Consider the following 15,086-nt stretch of genomic DNA (forward strand, 5'->3'; position numbering starts at 1 on the left):
CCCTGAAAGCAAGTTTTAAAGTAATTTATGTTTTCATTTTATATCCATACATTTTGGCAACCTAATAAAACAGTAAATTAAGTAGTTTTATGCATATTTCCCAGTCAAATGTTTGTTTATGCCGAAAAATTAATACATGATCATAAAACCCTTGGGTAACGTGAGTAAATACTTACAATTTCTCACCTCGAAACACTCTTTGTTGAATATTTCACGAACAAACTACTGTTAGCCTTACAGATTAAGGTCACGTAGTGCCTTCTGCCAGAGAATAGTGTTCACCAGTATATTACTTTTAAAAACGGCTACATACCGCGGATATAAGCCTGTATCAAGCCTCTCCATGTATCAATGCTCCCTAGTCTCCCCTACTATCCGAACTTCAAATTTCGCTTCAAAATATCCATCGATAATGAAATAACAGTGAAAATAGTGAAAGAAGCAAAGTGGAATTCACCTCGAGAATATTATTTGTATCCGACATATTTCAAAGGTATTTAGTAGTTATGTTGTTAAGTATTAATTGTGTCCAAAAAATTCAACGGATCATGTTTTTGATTTACCTTATATTAGTCTATCATAAATTTTAAGAACGTTGCAAGTCTGTCAATGCGATTGTAGATTTGTAGGATAATTAAAATGGTGTATTCCGTAGAAAAAAAGGTTAAAATGATCACATTACTTTTTAGACACAATGACTGCGCGAACAACAGCGGCTTTATTTAAAGAACGAAATCCTGGAAAAATGTATCCGCTGCAAATGGTTGTGCAACTAGTTGTCAAATTTGACGCTATAACTGTTCAGTCGGAAACAAAAAGAGGGTGCATGAAAGAGACGAAGGGAGATACATGGCTGTCTTAGGTCATGTAGCAATGCATCCGACCTTTAGTACTAGGAAATTGTCCGATTCATCTGGTGTTTCACGCACAACAATCATGAGACTCCTTGAAAAACATTAAAAAAAAATTCCATCCTTATAAGATACGATTGTTTCAGGAAAAGAATGCAGATGATCCCGATCGGCGACTCCAATTTATTCTATGAAGTGGTTAGTGAAATGATTAATGGTAATCAAAACTACATGTTTCATATACATATCTGCTTTTCGGACGGGTGTTCATTTTACCTTAACGGCATTGTAAACCGGCATAACTGTCGATGTTGGTTGGATGTCATTATATAGGAAGATTTATTTTTGTTTTTCCATTGAATGGGATTTCTAACCGTTCAACAACTTTGAAATTGTTGAGCGGTTAATGTTTGGTGGCTCAAACTACATTTTGACCCAGTAAAAAGTGTCTCCAAATAGAGGTCTCCTAATTTTGTGTCGAGAATATGTGAGCAAATTTTGTTGCGGTCATTCCGGGACACCGCGTATGTGGCAAGTTCCTGTCCAAAAATTTAACTCGGTACTTTATGGGTGAAAATATCAACTCCGAATCTAATGTTGAATATGTGTGAAGCCTTCGGAAAAAAAAATAAAAATATGGACAGCTTATGAATATTTATCATTTCAACAAAGATCAAATTCACAAACCATCTTCATTTTATGAAAATCCTAAAATTAACGCGGTTCAAGGACTTAATTTGTGTTCATAGAAATACTACATACGGCCATAGGAATATAACGTGACCACAAGTTCTTCCCGAAAAACAATTTCTCTTGAGAACTAATTTATAGGTCATATTTCATTTGGAGGGAAAACGAAACTATGGAAGAATAAGGAATTGGAGCATGCTGGAGTAGTCCTAATTTTCACGCAACTTTTTTTCCCAAGGTCACATTCAACTATGATGAATCGTACAGTAATGATATAGTTCACGAACGTGCTAAGGGTTGGATAAGGCCAAGTTTATCGATCGCACTATTTCTAGATGCTCAGAGCCGTATCACAGAGTGAAAATAATATTTTTCGCAAGGTGCAAATTTTGCAATTTTTATTATTATTACCGTTCTTCCATTTGTTATGAAACTTGTCATGATTTATTATAATGCTCGATCAGGTCATCAAGCAATCTGACCAAAGTTCGACAGGATATCCTTGCTAATACCTTGAAATCGTGAGATATATTGGCATCTGAAAAATCTACCTTTACAAGTAGATTATTTAATTTTGAATCATTCCGACAAGAGCTTCCACTAAATCACTTTTCTTTTCAGCCATACATAAAGGATATCGATGGAAATTTATTCTGGGGGATTCTGTATTTCCTGAAAGTTTTTAGGGTTTTCACTCCCAATCTCTGGAACAAAATCAATTGAAAAAATTTATTTGCTCCTGACAAATTAGTGCCACAATTTACGCAGGAGCAAATCGTGCATTTCAATTTTTTTAATTGATTTTGTTCCAGAGATTGGGAGTGAAAACCATAAAAAGCTTCAGGAAATACATAGAGGAGTCATTGTTGAAAATACAAAAAAAAATTTATTCCGCATTTTTAGAAAAGAATATTTGGAAACTACATTTCCACATTCCCATTTCAAATTTTTCAAAACTCACCGATCACCTTCATGAGAATTCTTGAAGATGTGGTCAATCTCAGCGTTTTTCGAATAATTATTTGATATTCATCTATAATTTATACGGAGCAATGGCTCATGTTGGAAACTTATTAATGATTCTTACCTTGAAGAATAGAAATATCTGCATTCGTCTCTTTTTGAGCATTCTACTTCTTACTTTCCTATCTAGTTGGATTGTCACCGCTCTGTACACGGCTACTATGGCACATAACATGTACCATACGGTACAAAGAAAGCAGATGCAACATGGAACCAGATAACAGATGTAGAAGGATTTATTATCCAGGAACCTGAAATATTTCGAGTTAACATTAAAATACCCCTCATAATAGGCTATCACAGAAAGTAAAAAAATGACGATTATTTTGAAATATATCAATACTTTTTGTTCCGTTGAACAATAATTTGAGGTAGGTATTGATTTGAATTTTGGCTTCAAACTGACCTATTTTGTATTGTACAATTCACAGAAGCCATAAATTATTTTCTCATAATGCTAACAGGGAGGTGTTGGGCTATTTTCAGCAGTAGTAACCGTTTTTGAAAACTTCATGCAAATTATGGGCGATAATTGGGACATACACTGAAGATCGAAACAAAGTGATAGGAACAAATATTCCTTGAAAGGCTATTGCTAACATACAGAGTGTTAAAGTTGAAGGACAATAGATTATAATGTCACAGCAAAAATAATTCTCCTAAATCACATTTAGCAGCACAGAAACAGTAAACAGTTTTCTGACATTCGAAAACATAATTTTTATAAATTAAATAAAATTGAAATTTCCCTCCGAGGCAAATGAAGACTTATATTGCGCTTTTTTCAGAAACGGGTAAAATTATCGTGCTCATTCAATATCATCAATAAAATGTACAAATGATTTTTACATCCAACGTACGATTGTGGTTATCCTCCGTCTCTCGTTTTCAAACGAAATGGTAGAATCCAGCATTTCAAGAGATTAGAGAATATATTGTTCATAGCAATATTGTGCAAAATTCATTGCTTATATCCAAAGATTCATTCCTTCTGCATTGGACATGACATGCAAGATATAATTTTTTGAGGAAATTCGTTATTTTCAAAGGGTTTTAGTTAATTATTACGTTATTTACTGTGTATATCATTCAATAAAATTTTCTCATTGAATACATTTTATTCCAATGCAAAATTCAAATTCAGAACTGCCAATTTTAATTTGTTTTGTCAATTTACAATTTAATGTTGCCAGATTGAAATTGATTATTGCCAATTTGCTTCTGATTAGTGCCAGTTTGAAACAGATGTTGCAAATTTTATTTTGACTAATGTAATTTTGATTCTGATTAGCGGCAATTGGAACTTGAAAAGGTATGGAAAAGCGCACAAATGCGTTAGGTAAAAATGGAAGCATAATAAAAACCAATACAGTAAGAGAGCAATTGAGAAATATTCACTGCAACATAATGGAATTATCCCTTACCACATTGAGATTAAGTAAGCAAGAAGTAGAAATTATTCGAATTCAGTGGAGAAAGCTTGAATTTTCCACATTAATTGGAACGGAAATTTAATTCGGAAATTTGTGTTGCTTGTTGCTCGCCTATTCCAACATCGTTCAACAAGTTTAAGCCGGTATGAATCAAGTTCATTTTTATCTCATTGTTCAATATGAATGGAGCCTAAATCATCCCATCCAGCAATTAACATTTTTTAATTGTATGAAAACTAACCAACCAGTTGAATAATTTTGTCGCACAAAATCAATCCGACGCGAATTTCAATTGGATGGTAGTCTCCAAACAGATTTTCGATAAATCAATGACATCCCTTAGTAGTTATGAGCACGAATAAGTACTGCATGGTTTGAAAAGATATATTTCGAACAATGATAATATTTGTAGCTTCCTTGTGTAATTCTGATAAAATATCAAACAAACCGGTTAGTTTAAATAGGACCCTTCCTGAAATATAATCAGGGCAGTCTGGAAGTGACGTAAGGGGTGAGTAATCCATTTAAAGGCCTGGTTTGGCTTGTTATCTACTTCCTTCCGGTTGCACAGACCACATCCACCTCCAACATCCTCACAAATTTTCCGACTTTTCTTCCTGTTTTCAGCCTAAGCGGCTGAATTAATTACTGAAATTCATCCTGGATTTCAGATAAGGACCACAAACATGAAAAACAAGAATGTTGGAGCATATGGCTTCATATCTTCATGAAAGAGATTACTTCCACAATATTTTTTGTGGATAGAACACGCATACGGTGGATATTTTTTCGGGGGCAGATGAAATGAGTATAGAATGAGAATCCTGAAAAATTGATACAAGGTTTTCAAATTCGAAGTTAATATACAAGGTGATTCATTGGTAAACGGGCGGAAGCTTAGGGTGGATAGAGGAACTGAGGTGAGTCAGAATAACCTATGGATATTAAAAGAGTCTATGTCTTTTGTTATCAAGATACGGAGTGTTTCATTGATTTTGTAATTTTTTCGATAACCCATAAATTTCGAACCACCCTATGTATTTTGATCAAAAAGAAAGATAGACCCTTCAAATAAAAGTTATTCTAACTCACCTGAGGATCCACCCTATCTAATCTTAGCTTCAGCCATTTAGGTACCAACGAATCACCTTATATAAAATTCTTAGGAATTCATCTTGATAGTTCTTTAAGTTAAAACTATAATAACCATTTGGATGCTATTTGTAAAAAACTGTGTAGTTTTTTTTATATGATTAGTAGGATGAAAAATTCATTGTCATTGCGGTCGGTTTAGCTGTTTACTATAGCTTGAAGCTTTTTAGTTAACAAAACAAACTTTTTATTATACTAAATTACGTCTTCTAAATGACCTCTACCAACTTCAACACATTTTTCAATATTAGATAAAAAGTGGTTCAATACACGGCGTAGCAAACCTTCTATTCCTTCAACTTCTTCACGAATTTTGACTTCGATTTCCTCGATTATACCTGGACGATTCGCAAACACTTTGGTTTTAAATATTGTAACCAGTCCGGCCCTTGCGGTCGGACCTTTCGAGAACCAGAGCGGTCGAAAGCTTCCAGAATAACCGCGAAAGGTTCGCGAAGGTACCTGAATGTTTCCGGCGCCTATATAAGCCCAGCGGAGGAGCAGGTAGGCAAGTACAAGTACAGATATAGTTCACAGTGCAAGCGACTAGTGCAAATAAATACGAGTGGAAATAAATAGTTGTGATATAGTTAGTTTATGAGTTATAAGTGTATTATGTGTAAATAAATAATTTTAATAAGTTGGACGTTTTAATCAAGCGAAGAAAACGTTACATTGGTGTCAGGTGTGGGGTTCAACATCGCTCGAATTAAATAAATAATTTTGGATTATTTGGAGTTCATGCCAGTGACCACAAGACTACAGAACGCGATGGAGACTCAAGCGGTAATGGACTTTTTGAGTAAGATGAACGAGAGAATGGAAGAAAATTCTCGAAAATTGAATGAGAAAATGGACGAGAACTCTTGTAAGTTGAATGAGAAAATGGACCAGATTAAGGAAAATTGTAAGGATGTGGTGAGTCAACTTAGAGATAAATTGGATAAGAAACTGGAAACCATAAATGAAAAATTCGATAAAGTGGACGAGAGATTCGATATAGTGAGTGGAAAATTTGACGAAGTTGATGAAAAGTTTGACAAGGTTAACGGCAAGTTTGAAGAAATGGCAGGAATAATTGAACATCATTCCAAGTTGATAGATTCCTTGAAAAGAATGTCAAACAGAACAGATATTCTGGCTTCAACACCCTACAGCACAGCGAAAGCGGAAAATGACGGCGAAGGTAGTAGAATGAAGATCAAGCCTCCAATTTTTGATGGAAAAATACCCTGGTCGACATATCAAAAACAGTTTGAAGCTGCTGCCCTGGTAAACAATTGGAACGACAACGAAAAAGCCACGGCATTAATAATAGCTCTACGAGGAGAGGCACTCAACATTCTGCAGACGATCCCGGAGAGTCAACAAGCCTGTTACGAAGTTCTTACATCGAAACTTCAGATGAGATATGGTGATGCTCATTTACAACAAGTATACCATGCACAAATAAAGAACCGAGTGCAGAAAACAGGGGAAAATCTCCAGGAGTTTGAAGCTGATGTGGCGCGATTAGTCAGGCTGGCTTATCAATCTGCTCCAGATAGCTTCCTGGAACAGCTATCAATCCAGACATTCGTGGATGGGATAAAAGATAGCGAAATACAACAAGCCCTGAGACTAGCACGCCCTAGAACTATAGATGATGCCTTAGCCCAGGCTTTGGAAATTGAGGCAGCGAAGCAAGCGTCGCATAGGGGACACCTTCGTGTAAGACAAGAGCAAGAAACAGATCGATCTGTTGAGGAGATTGTCAGAGAAAAAGTCCGCAGAATATTGCTTGCTGGGAAAAAGGATGCTGTGTGCTGGAACTGCAACAAAAGGAGGCATTTCAAGCAAAACCGTCCAGAATTTGAAAGGGCTACAGCTGGGAAAATAAAAGGAGTCGCTGTGGTAGACAATGGCTTGACCAAAACCATTGAGTGTCTCCAGAATTCCAGCCATTGTTCGCGCCTGGAAGAAAAGATCGATTTAAGGCGGACCACCGTAATCGAAGATGACTGGCTACCCGAGGAAATTCAAAGAGCACAAGAGGAAGATAACGACTTGAAAGTAATCCTGAGTTGGAAGAAGAGCGGTAGACGACCTACTTGGGAAGAAGTATCCAGACTGAGCCAGAATGTAAAGTCGTATTGGGCACAATGGGAAACATTGAAGATTGATGGAGGCCTTCTGAAACGTTGTTGGGAAAATGAAGATGGAACTGAGCAGAGACTTCAGTTGATTGTGCCAAAGAGCCGTGTGACAGACATTCTGACCAGACTACATAATGGAACTTCAGGTGGACATTTCGGGATAACCAAGACGTTGGAAAAAGTCAGGCAGCGATTTTATTGGCCAAATTGTAAGAGAGACGTTAAAGATTGGTGTAGAAGATGCAAGGTTTGTGCTGCTGCTAACGGACCTTATGGTAAAGGGAAAGCACCAATGAGGCAATATAACGTCGGATCCCCCATGGAACTAGTAGCTATCGACATCGCTGGCCCCTTTCCCGAAACAGACCATGGAAACAAGTACATTTTGGTAGCGATGGACTATTTCACGAAATGGGTGGAAGCCTACGGTATTCCTAATCAAGAGGCAAGTACGGTAGCTGATAAATTGGTCAGAGAATTCTTCTGCAGATTTGGAATACCTCTGGAGCTGCATTGTGATCAAGGCCGAAATTTTGAATCGAAGTTATTCCAAGAAGTATGCAGCAAATTGGGAATTCACAAAACAAGGACTACACCTCTTCATCCACAATCAGACGGCATGGTCGAACGAATGAATCGGACCATGGGAAAACATCTAGCCAAAGTAGTTTCTGATCACCAGCGGGATTGGGATGAATATTCACCATGGCATATAGATCTTCGGTTCAAGAATCTACCAAGGAAACTCCAACCAGTATAATGTTCGGCCGAGAAATAAGACTGCCTTGCGACTTAGAGTTTGGATGTAAGCCTGGAGAAGACGTAGCTGGGGAGGACTACGTTAGTAAATTAAGGAACAAGCTGGATTACATTCATGGCAAGGTGCGCAATCAAATGCAGCAAGCAAGTGACCGAATGAAAATGCGCTACGACATCAAGGCTATTGAAGGTGGATTCACCACTGGGGATCTGGTGTGGCTACATAATCCACAAAGGAAGAAAGGTTTTTCACCAAAGCTGCAGAGACAGTGGGAGGGACCGTATGAAATAATCAAGAGGATAAATGATGTAGTTTACCGGATAAGGAAGCTCCCCAGAGGAAAACCAAAGGTTGTCCATTTCAACCGATTAGCCCCGTACGCGCAGGACGAAGAAGAAGTACGTCTTGTGGAAGCCCCGATGCAAGGTAGCAGTGATTACCAGAAGTTTATGGATTGTTATGGTGAGACATGCGTTGCACGGTTCGGCGTTACACAGGAAGTACATCAAGATCTCTTTACCGTGTCTAAGGAATACTCTCTCGCTCATTGCGTAGCGGAGGACCTTCGTATGAGCAAAGGAATAGCAAGAGTATTCAGAAATAAATTTGGACGTCAGGAACAACTATTGCGACAGCAGCCAAGAATCGGAAAAGTTTTGAAATTGAAGGCTGAAGGTCGGTTCATTTATCACCTAGTCACGAAGCAACATTCCTATCAGAAGCCAACCTATCAGAATCTATGGACGGCACTGCATAGCTTGAAAGAAGACCTTCAACGCTTTGGGGTTAGGAAATTAGCTGTTCCCAAGCTCGGTTGTGGATTGGACCAGCTAAATTGGCGAGTTGTGCGAAGCATGCTGGAGGTTGTATTTCAGGGGACTGGTATACGGATCCTGGTGTGCAGTTTCAACCCAAAGCAGGCCAGGGAGCCTGGAAAAACTGTGGAGTGCTACTTCCATCAGAATGGCTACTGTAGGAATGGTGATGAGTGCAGGTTTCGCCACGGTCCTCGGAGGAATTCACTAAATCTGTTCTGGGACAGAACAGGCTTAAGGAGGGGACAGTGTAACCAGTCCGGCCCTTGCGGTCGGACCTTTCGAGAACCAGAGCGGTCGAAAGCTTCCAGAATAACCGCGAAAGGTTCGCGAAGGTACCTGAATGTTTCCGGCGCCTATATAAGCCCAGCGGAGGAGCAGGTAGGCAAGTACAAGTACAGATATAGTTCACAGTGCAAGCGACTAGTGCAAATAAATACGAGTGGAAATAAATAGTTGTGATATAGTTAGTTTATGAGTTATAAGTGTATTATGTGTAAATAAATAATTTTAATAAGTTGGACGTTTTAATCAAGCGAAGAAAACGTTACAATATCCCCAAAGGAAAAAATCTTGACTTCTTCTATCGAATTGCTTCTTATGTACCTAAGTTTCTACACAAAACACACGTTGTTGAACTGTGTATTCCATAAAACTACAAACGGATGTTGAAATAATCTCTCGAAGCCAAAAAATTTAATAATTCAAATAATTATTGATGGAAACTAACAAATTAACTAACTAAACTGAACACACCGCAGAAAAATGACGTTCCACGAAATTATTAATTCACAACTTATTTATGACAGAGGCGCCTACTTGATTAATAATTAACCTAAATCTCAAAGACTACAGAAGATATTCCCACAAAGAACAACTTATTCAAATAACTCGTAGGTAATTTATTAATGAAATAAAATGGGAAGTCTATTATGGGGAACCCAGTATAATGTTCTGTTGCAGGTATGCAAGTTAATTCTGTTGAATGTAAAAGGGTATTGCCATTCGAAAGTGAATTATGCGTTTAATTTTCCACACACATCCACGTGATTCTTGCTGGCCTTTTTTTGTCAATATGGGATTTTGACGCTTTTTTCTTTATATACCAGTAGATTCGGGTGACTTGGGACAGTACTGCAACTTTGGACAATGGGGAATTCTCCCCAATTTGGGTTATCACTGCATATGCAAGTTTGAACTGAATAATTATGAGTTTCATTCATGACCATTCAATCATTCTTCAAATATGGGGTTTTAAAATTTAAATCGCTTGGTTTCGAGTTTACGATTTGGCAACAGCGCCTACTAGACAATGAAAAGAACAATGTCCGATCAGCTTGTTTATAAAATAACAGCCTATTGATTTACAGGCGCGTCCTTACTGGCGAGCTCAACTGCAACCGGCCATAAAAATCCCATAAAATTTTACGACCTTCCTCGTTCGTCGACTTCATAAATAGACATCTTTGTCTATCTCATCAAGATAATGTATTTGTTGTCCTTTATTATCAAGGTATATTTGAGTCGATGTTGCCAACTAGTGCAATCGAAATGAAACGCTTTAAATTTTGAATACCCATATTTATTTTTTATTTTTAAGTGCTTGAAATAATTTTTTTTTGGAAAACGGTTGAAATGGTTATTTTAAAATGTGACGTTTCAAAGATATTTGATAAAAAATACATCATTTTCGTCAGAAGGAGTATTCCCTATTACACCTCTTGCAGATTTCTTTGTTTTTTACCATTTTTGAGTGAGAGAACAAACTTATAAGATTGTGTAGCGCCTCTTCGGTTAGTTTTACAATTAATTCCTGTTGAGTTTGTCGTGACCAGTGCGTTTGAATTGACGGGAAAACCTAACAAATTCAGGAGAGTAAATGCGCGTTTTTTATGGCCCTTATACTTTCTAGTGTCCCGTACATACGTTTGACGTTTCGGTGTTTGCATGTGTAATTTCTATTTCTGGATACGTGGGATATTAGATATGTCATGAAACAAAGTTGTTTAGATAAATTCATCAAGGAGCGTCACAAAATGGCGAAAGAACAGGGACCGGGTGATATTATAATAATAATAATGTTTATCCACGAATCAATTCACACCTAGAACAATTTGGGGTAGAAGAGCACTAAAGTAATTGTATGAACAAGATTAACCTCCAAAACCATATGGTTGTGCGGAGGATTACTCCACCCATAACAGAATGAACAATAAAAAAACTATACGAAAATCTTTCATTTTACAGCATTTTTTCCTGTCTATTTGATTCCGATTTCAACCTTATCAGTTTCATTCAAATAATTCTTTATGGTCTAAACTCCAAAGTTAATGAGTTGATGACGTGTGGAACAAGGAAAGTGTGTAGTTTTATGTGATCTATATGAAGAAACTTGCTATGTTCTTCCTCGAGTAGCATAATCGTGCCCCAAGAAAGTGAGTCCAGGACTCCTGACTCGATATGAAGTTTACCCGTGGAATATGATTTCTTTTTATGTAAAATTATTCTTAGAAATGAATTCTGTAATACTTGCAAGCTTCTCAAATGTGCATCATATAAACCACCCCAGGCTAAAATTTCATACCGCAGACGAGACTCCACCGATGGATGATACAACACCTTCAAATGTTTGGTTTCCAAGATTTGACACAAAAAGCGAAAACGGTATAAAACTGATCGATATAGATACCCAAGTATTTCATGGAGGTAAGACGTCAAAGTGGGTTAAGGTGTTCTTGTGGATGGAAAACGGTAGGTATTTAGTTTTCTCAAGATTTACTGTGAGATATCCGTGACTGAAGGCTTTTAATATTTTTTCTAAATCTTTCTCTGCTCTACATTTCAACTTTTCCCAGGATATAACGTTCAATATGTCTCTGATGTAGAGAGTGAACAGAATAAGACCCAAAATCGTACCCTGGAGACAACTTCCGTACAACGAGTACAGAGGTAAAACCCCTGTATCCTATCTAAATCTACCATTGCTGGGAGTACGATTTTCTTGCTGGCGTGCAAACCCGTAGGAAGCAGAAACTAGAGTGGTGAACAATTATGCACCTTTTTCCTTGTCCTTGTTGGTTTCTCTTCGCTGGAAGTACGATCTCTGGCCGGTGTGCAAACCCGTTGGAAGCAGAAAACAGAGAATAGAATTTTTTGCCCAAAGCCGTGTTCTGTTTCCTCGACCTGCAATACCGTAGTTTTGAAGCTGATGAAATTTTTTTTAGTTGTATAATAGTGCCTTTTGTGTTCCTTATTGCGAAACAACGAATAAAATTTGTGAACTCCGATTTTGACTTCCACTAGTTATCTCTAGAGACACCAGAGAAAACCCCGTTACAGGGTATTATAAAAAGAGTCATATAATGGTCCCGACGACCCATCGAGTCGGTTTTAAAAACGCCAAGCGCTTCATACCGCTATGTGTGACATGACCCGTTTGAAATCTATTGATGTCCCATCGATACTATTCTAAACTCGTGAAACATCTCGGTAAAAAACCGCTGCGTCTGATATTGCCCTAAGGCATTAAGTATTAAACCCTACTCAATGCCTAAGGTTATTTTAATATATTGTCTGTAATGATAATTCTGCTTTTTAAAATGCACTTTTTGATTTACATTTACCGTGCAGTTTCTGTATGTGGACAATACAGCATTTTAAAAATGCAGTACATGATATACAGTTACGGCACAGTTTTTATTTTGATATAGATAAGATATGAATTTCTTCGAGCGAAATATGTTTTTTCTGCTATATTGTGCAATTCACAATTATCACAAATTATCTATGTTTTCTGTTACACCCAAAAGTCTATGTATTCAAGGTTTCTTACAAAGATTTCACTTACCAACAATTATGTTTAACTGTTTCGTTGGTGTTCCTCAAAATCAGGTCAATTGATTTGTCCTCATATTCTATAATTATGCTTATGAACAGTAGAACAGCAGGAAGTCCCCAAGCAAATAAGGAATATCTGAAACAAAATAAAAACATAAGCATTGTCTCGGAAATATGCAGGTTACAAAGTAACACACTTCAACTAAATGGTGCATCCGTACCTAAAATAACACGGGTCAACACAAAATTTGACTTTGACTGCAAAGCATGAAATTTCGATAGTTGAGATCCTAATTAGACGAAAAAAAAATATATGGCATGAAAAAGTGTGCTTCTGTGTTTAGGAGACTGATTCAACGATATCATTTACACTAACTTCAAGCAAGATGTGGATCCTATGGCTTGTCTTGATTTCAAACTAGAAAGTCAAAATATGCTTCATAGGCTTCAGAGGGAACGTGAGATGTCTTTAATTCGTATTTCACGTCACGAATTATAATAAATTGACAACATATAAAACAAAATGCACCAGCATCGTATTTACACTTTCTTGGCGACATTTGAAGATTGTCTGGGCCTGTAAACAACACCTGATCGTTGTTTTTGACTTGAGTGCCCTCTAGCGGCACCTTGTAAACGTAAACACCCCACTCTCATCGCGCGGTCATTTTGAATTATTAAAAATTATTAAAAAAATAAAGAGTGAATATTAATACTATAACTATCACAAGAGCAAACTTTATACCAAAAAAAGGTATTTTCTTTTCGTTTTTGTGCATAATTAACCGGAAAATCCTAGTATAAACGTTAGGACAAAGAACGAAAATTTTTTTGTAGTTTCGTGTAATCTTTGTCGACAACCGTTGAATAAAGTAATCATAATCTGTCTGTTATCTTGTTATCTTGAGCAAAGTAAATAAAATTCATTAATTTATGGGAACACCATTTTTCACGAATTATTTCTACAGGCTTTCAATGCTGATGCAGGACATTTTGGTTCTGAATCAGTGTTCGAAATATGTCTTAACCATATCCGTTGGAGAGATACGGGATGTTCTAAGTATTTTATCCGAAATATTCAATCCTTTGACCTCTTGACCGCCTTCATGGATTTTCATGAAAATTTCAAGAAATGATTATAGGAAGATGACTAATATATAGGTACACTTGTTATGACTAGTTAATAGCGCATATCTAGACTGAGAGAATTATATATTTTATTCAACGTCTTGTAAAACACCTTGTGGCGTGTATATCGAATTTTCAAGAAGCCAAATTTTCCTCAGAATTTAAACTAAATATAATTTCAAACAAGCCCATTGGCAATACTAGCACACCTCTCATCAATATTTTATGTAGTAGATTCTACAGCACCCACTTTTCCTGACATAGTCAGGGAATAATTCAGGTACTGGAAATGAAATGAGACAAATGAAAAATTGTTAGAATAGTATGAAAAGTTAAAAAAGAACGAACTTCAAGGTCCGTCAAAAATGGTTCATTATTAAAGAAGTTAGAAATTAAAAGCAATAAAGATGATACCTATCAGGAAATAATAATTTCTTCTATTTCTCAAAACTTGGTTCGTTATAAACGAAAGTTCGCTGAAGACCGAGCTGTTATGAGCGGAGAATACTGTAATTGTGTACACCTATTTCTACTTGCAATATTATGTACATTATTTATTTAAAATAAACATCCACTTTTTTCAAAAATCTTTTTTTGAAATTTGACACATTCCACACTGTATTATTAAATGTGAGGTTATGACGTTTGTCAAGACTTTTTTGGTTCAGCCCTATATTTTCCATTCTACGTAAAAGTCTCTGTAAGATATTTTATCACAAGGTGAATGTACTTCAGAAGATATGAATTCGAAAATGTGTAATGATTGAATGGATTTTTTATGAAAGTACGAGAGATCAGTTGAAGTATATTAATTTTTGTTATGAAAGATCATTAAATTATTGACATAACACATTCAAATGCTCGAGAAGTGTTAATGTTGGTTATCCTCTTGGACTGATAGTTCACACCAGTTGATATTTCAATCTGTACATTTATATTTAAAAAATTTTCGCAAAAGATTATTCTGGATGTAATTACATGTTTTTGTTCACATACAATTTTACATTTATTTGGTATATTTATATGATTCATCTATTTTAAAAAGTGATATCCGCCCCCCTCTATATTCAAAATTATCTTTCTCATAATTGCGAGTAGTGCATAAATACAGAAGTGTTCATTTTTCGAGTTATACTCGTAATTCCAAATTTGTTAGTTACTATTATTAATCAAGATGATAATATGAGGATGAAGTCTATAAATCTTTCAAATAATTAAAAAAAAATATGACACTTCAGACAAAACGAAAAAACTATTTGAAA

General features: G+C 36.3%; 1 protein-coding gene across 3 annotated transcripts in view; it reads right to left on the bottom strand.

Annotated features, from left to right (window-relative positions):
* The window catches only part of LOC123311194 (adhesion G-protein coupled receptor G2-like), a 273,671-nt gene that overhangs the window by 39,178 nt on the left and 219,407 nt on the right, over nt 1-15,086 (bottom strand). For all 3 annotated transcript variants that reach the window (XM_044895016.1, XM_044895018.1, XM_044895017.1), the window contains 2 exons: nt 12,707-12,832; nt 2,629-2,815 (listed from right to left, as the gene is read on the bottom strand). In XM_044895016.1, the coding sequence (XP_044750951.1) occupies nt 2,629-2,815; nt 12,707-12,832 (313 nt within the window). The remainder of the gene's footprint in view (nt 1-2,628; nt 2,816-12,706; nt 12,833-15,086) is intronic.

This window comes from Coccinella septempunctata, chromosome 4, assembly GCF_907165205.1.
Source record: "Coccinella septempunctata chromosome 4, icCocSept1.1, whole genome shotgun sequence".
Lineage (NCBI taxonomy): Eukaryota > Metazoa > Arthropoda > Insecta > Coleoptera > Coccinellidae > Coccinella > Coccinella septempunctata.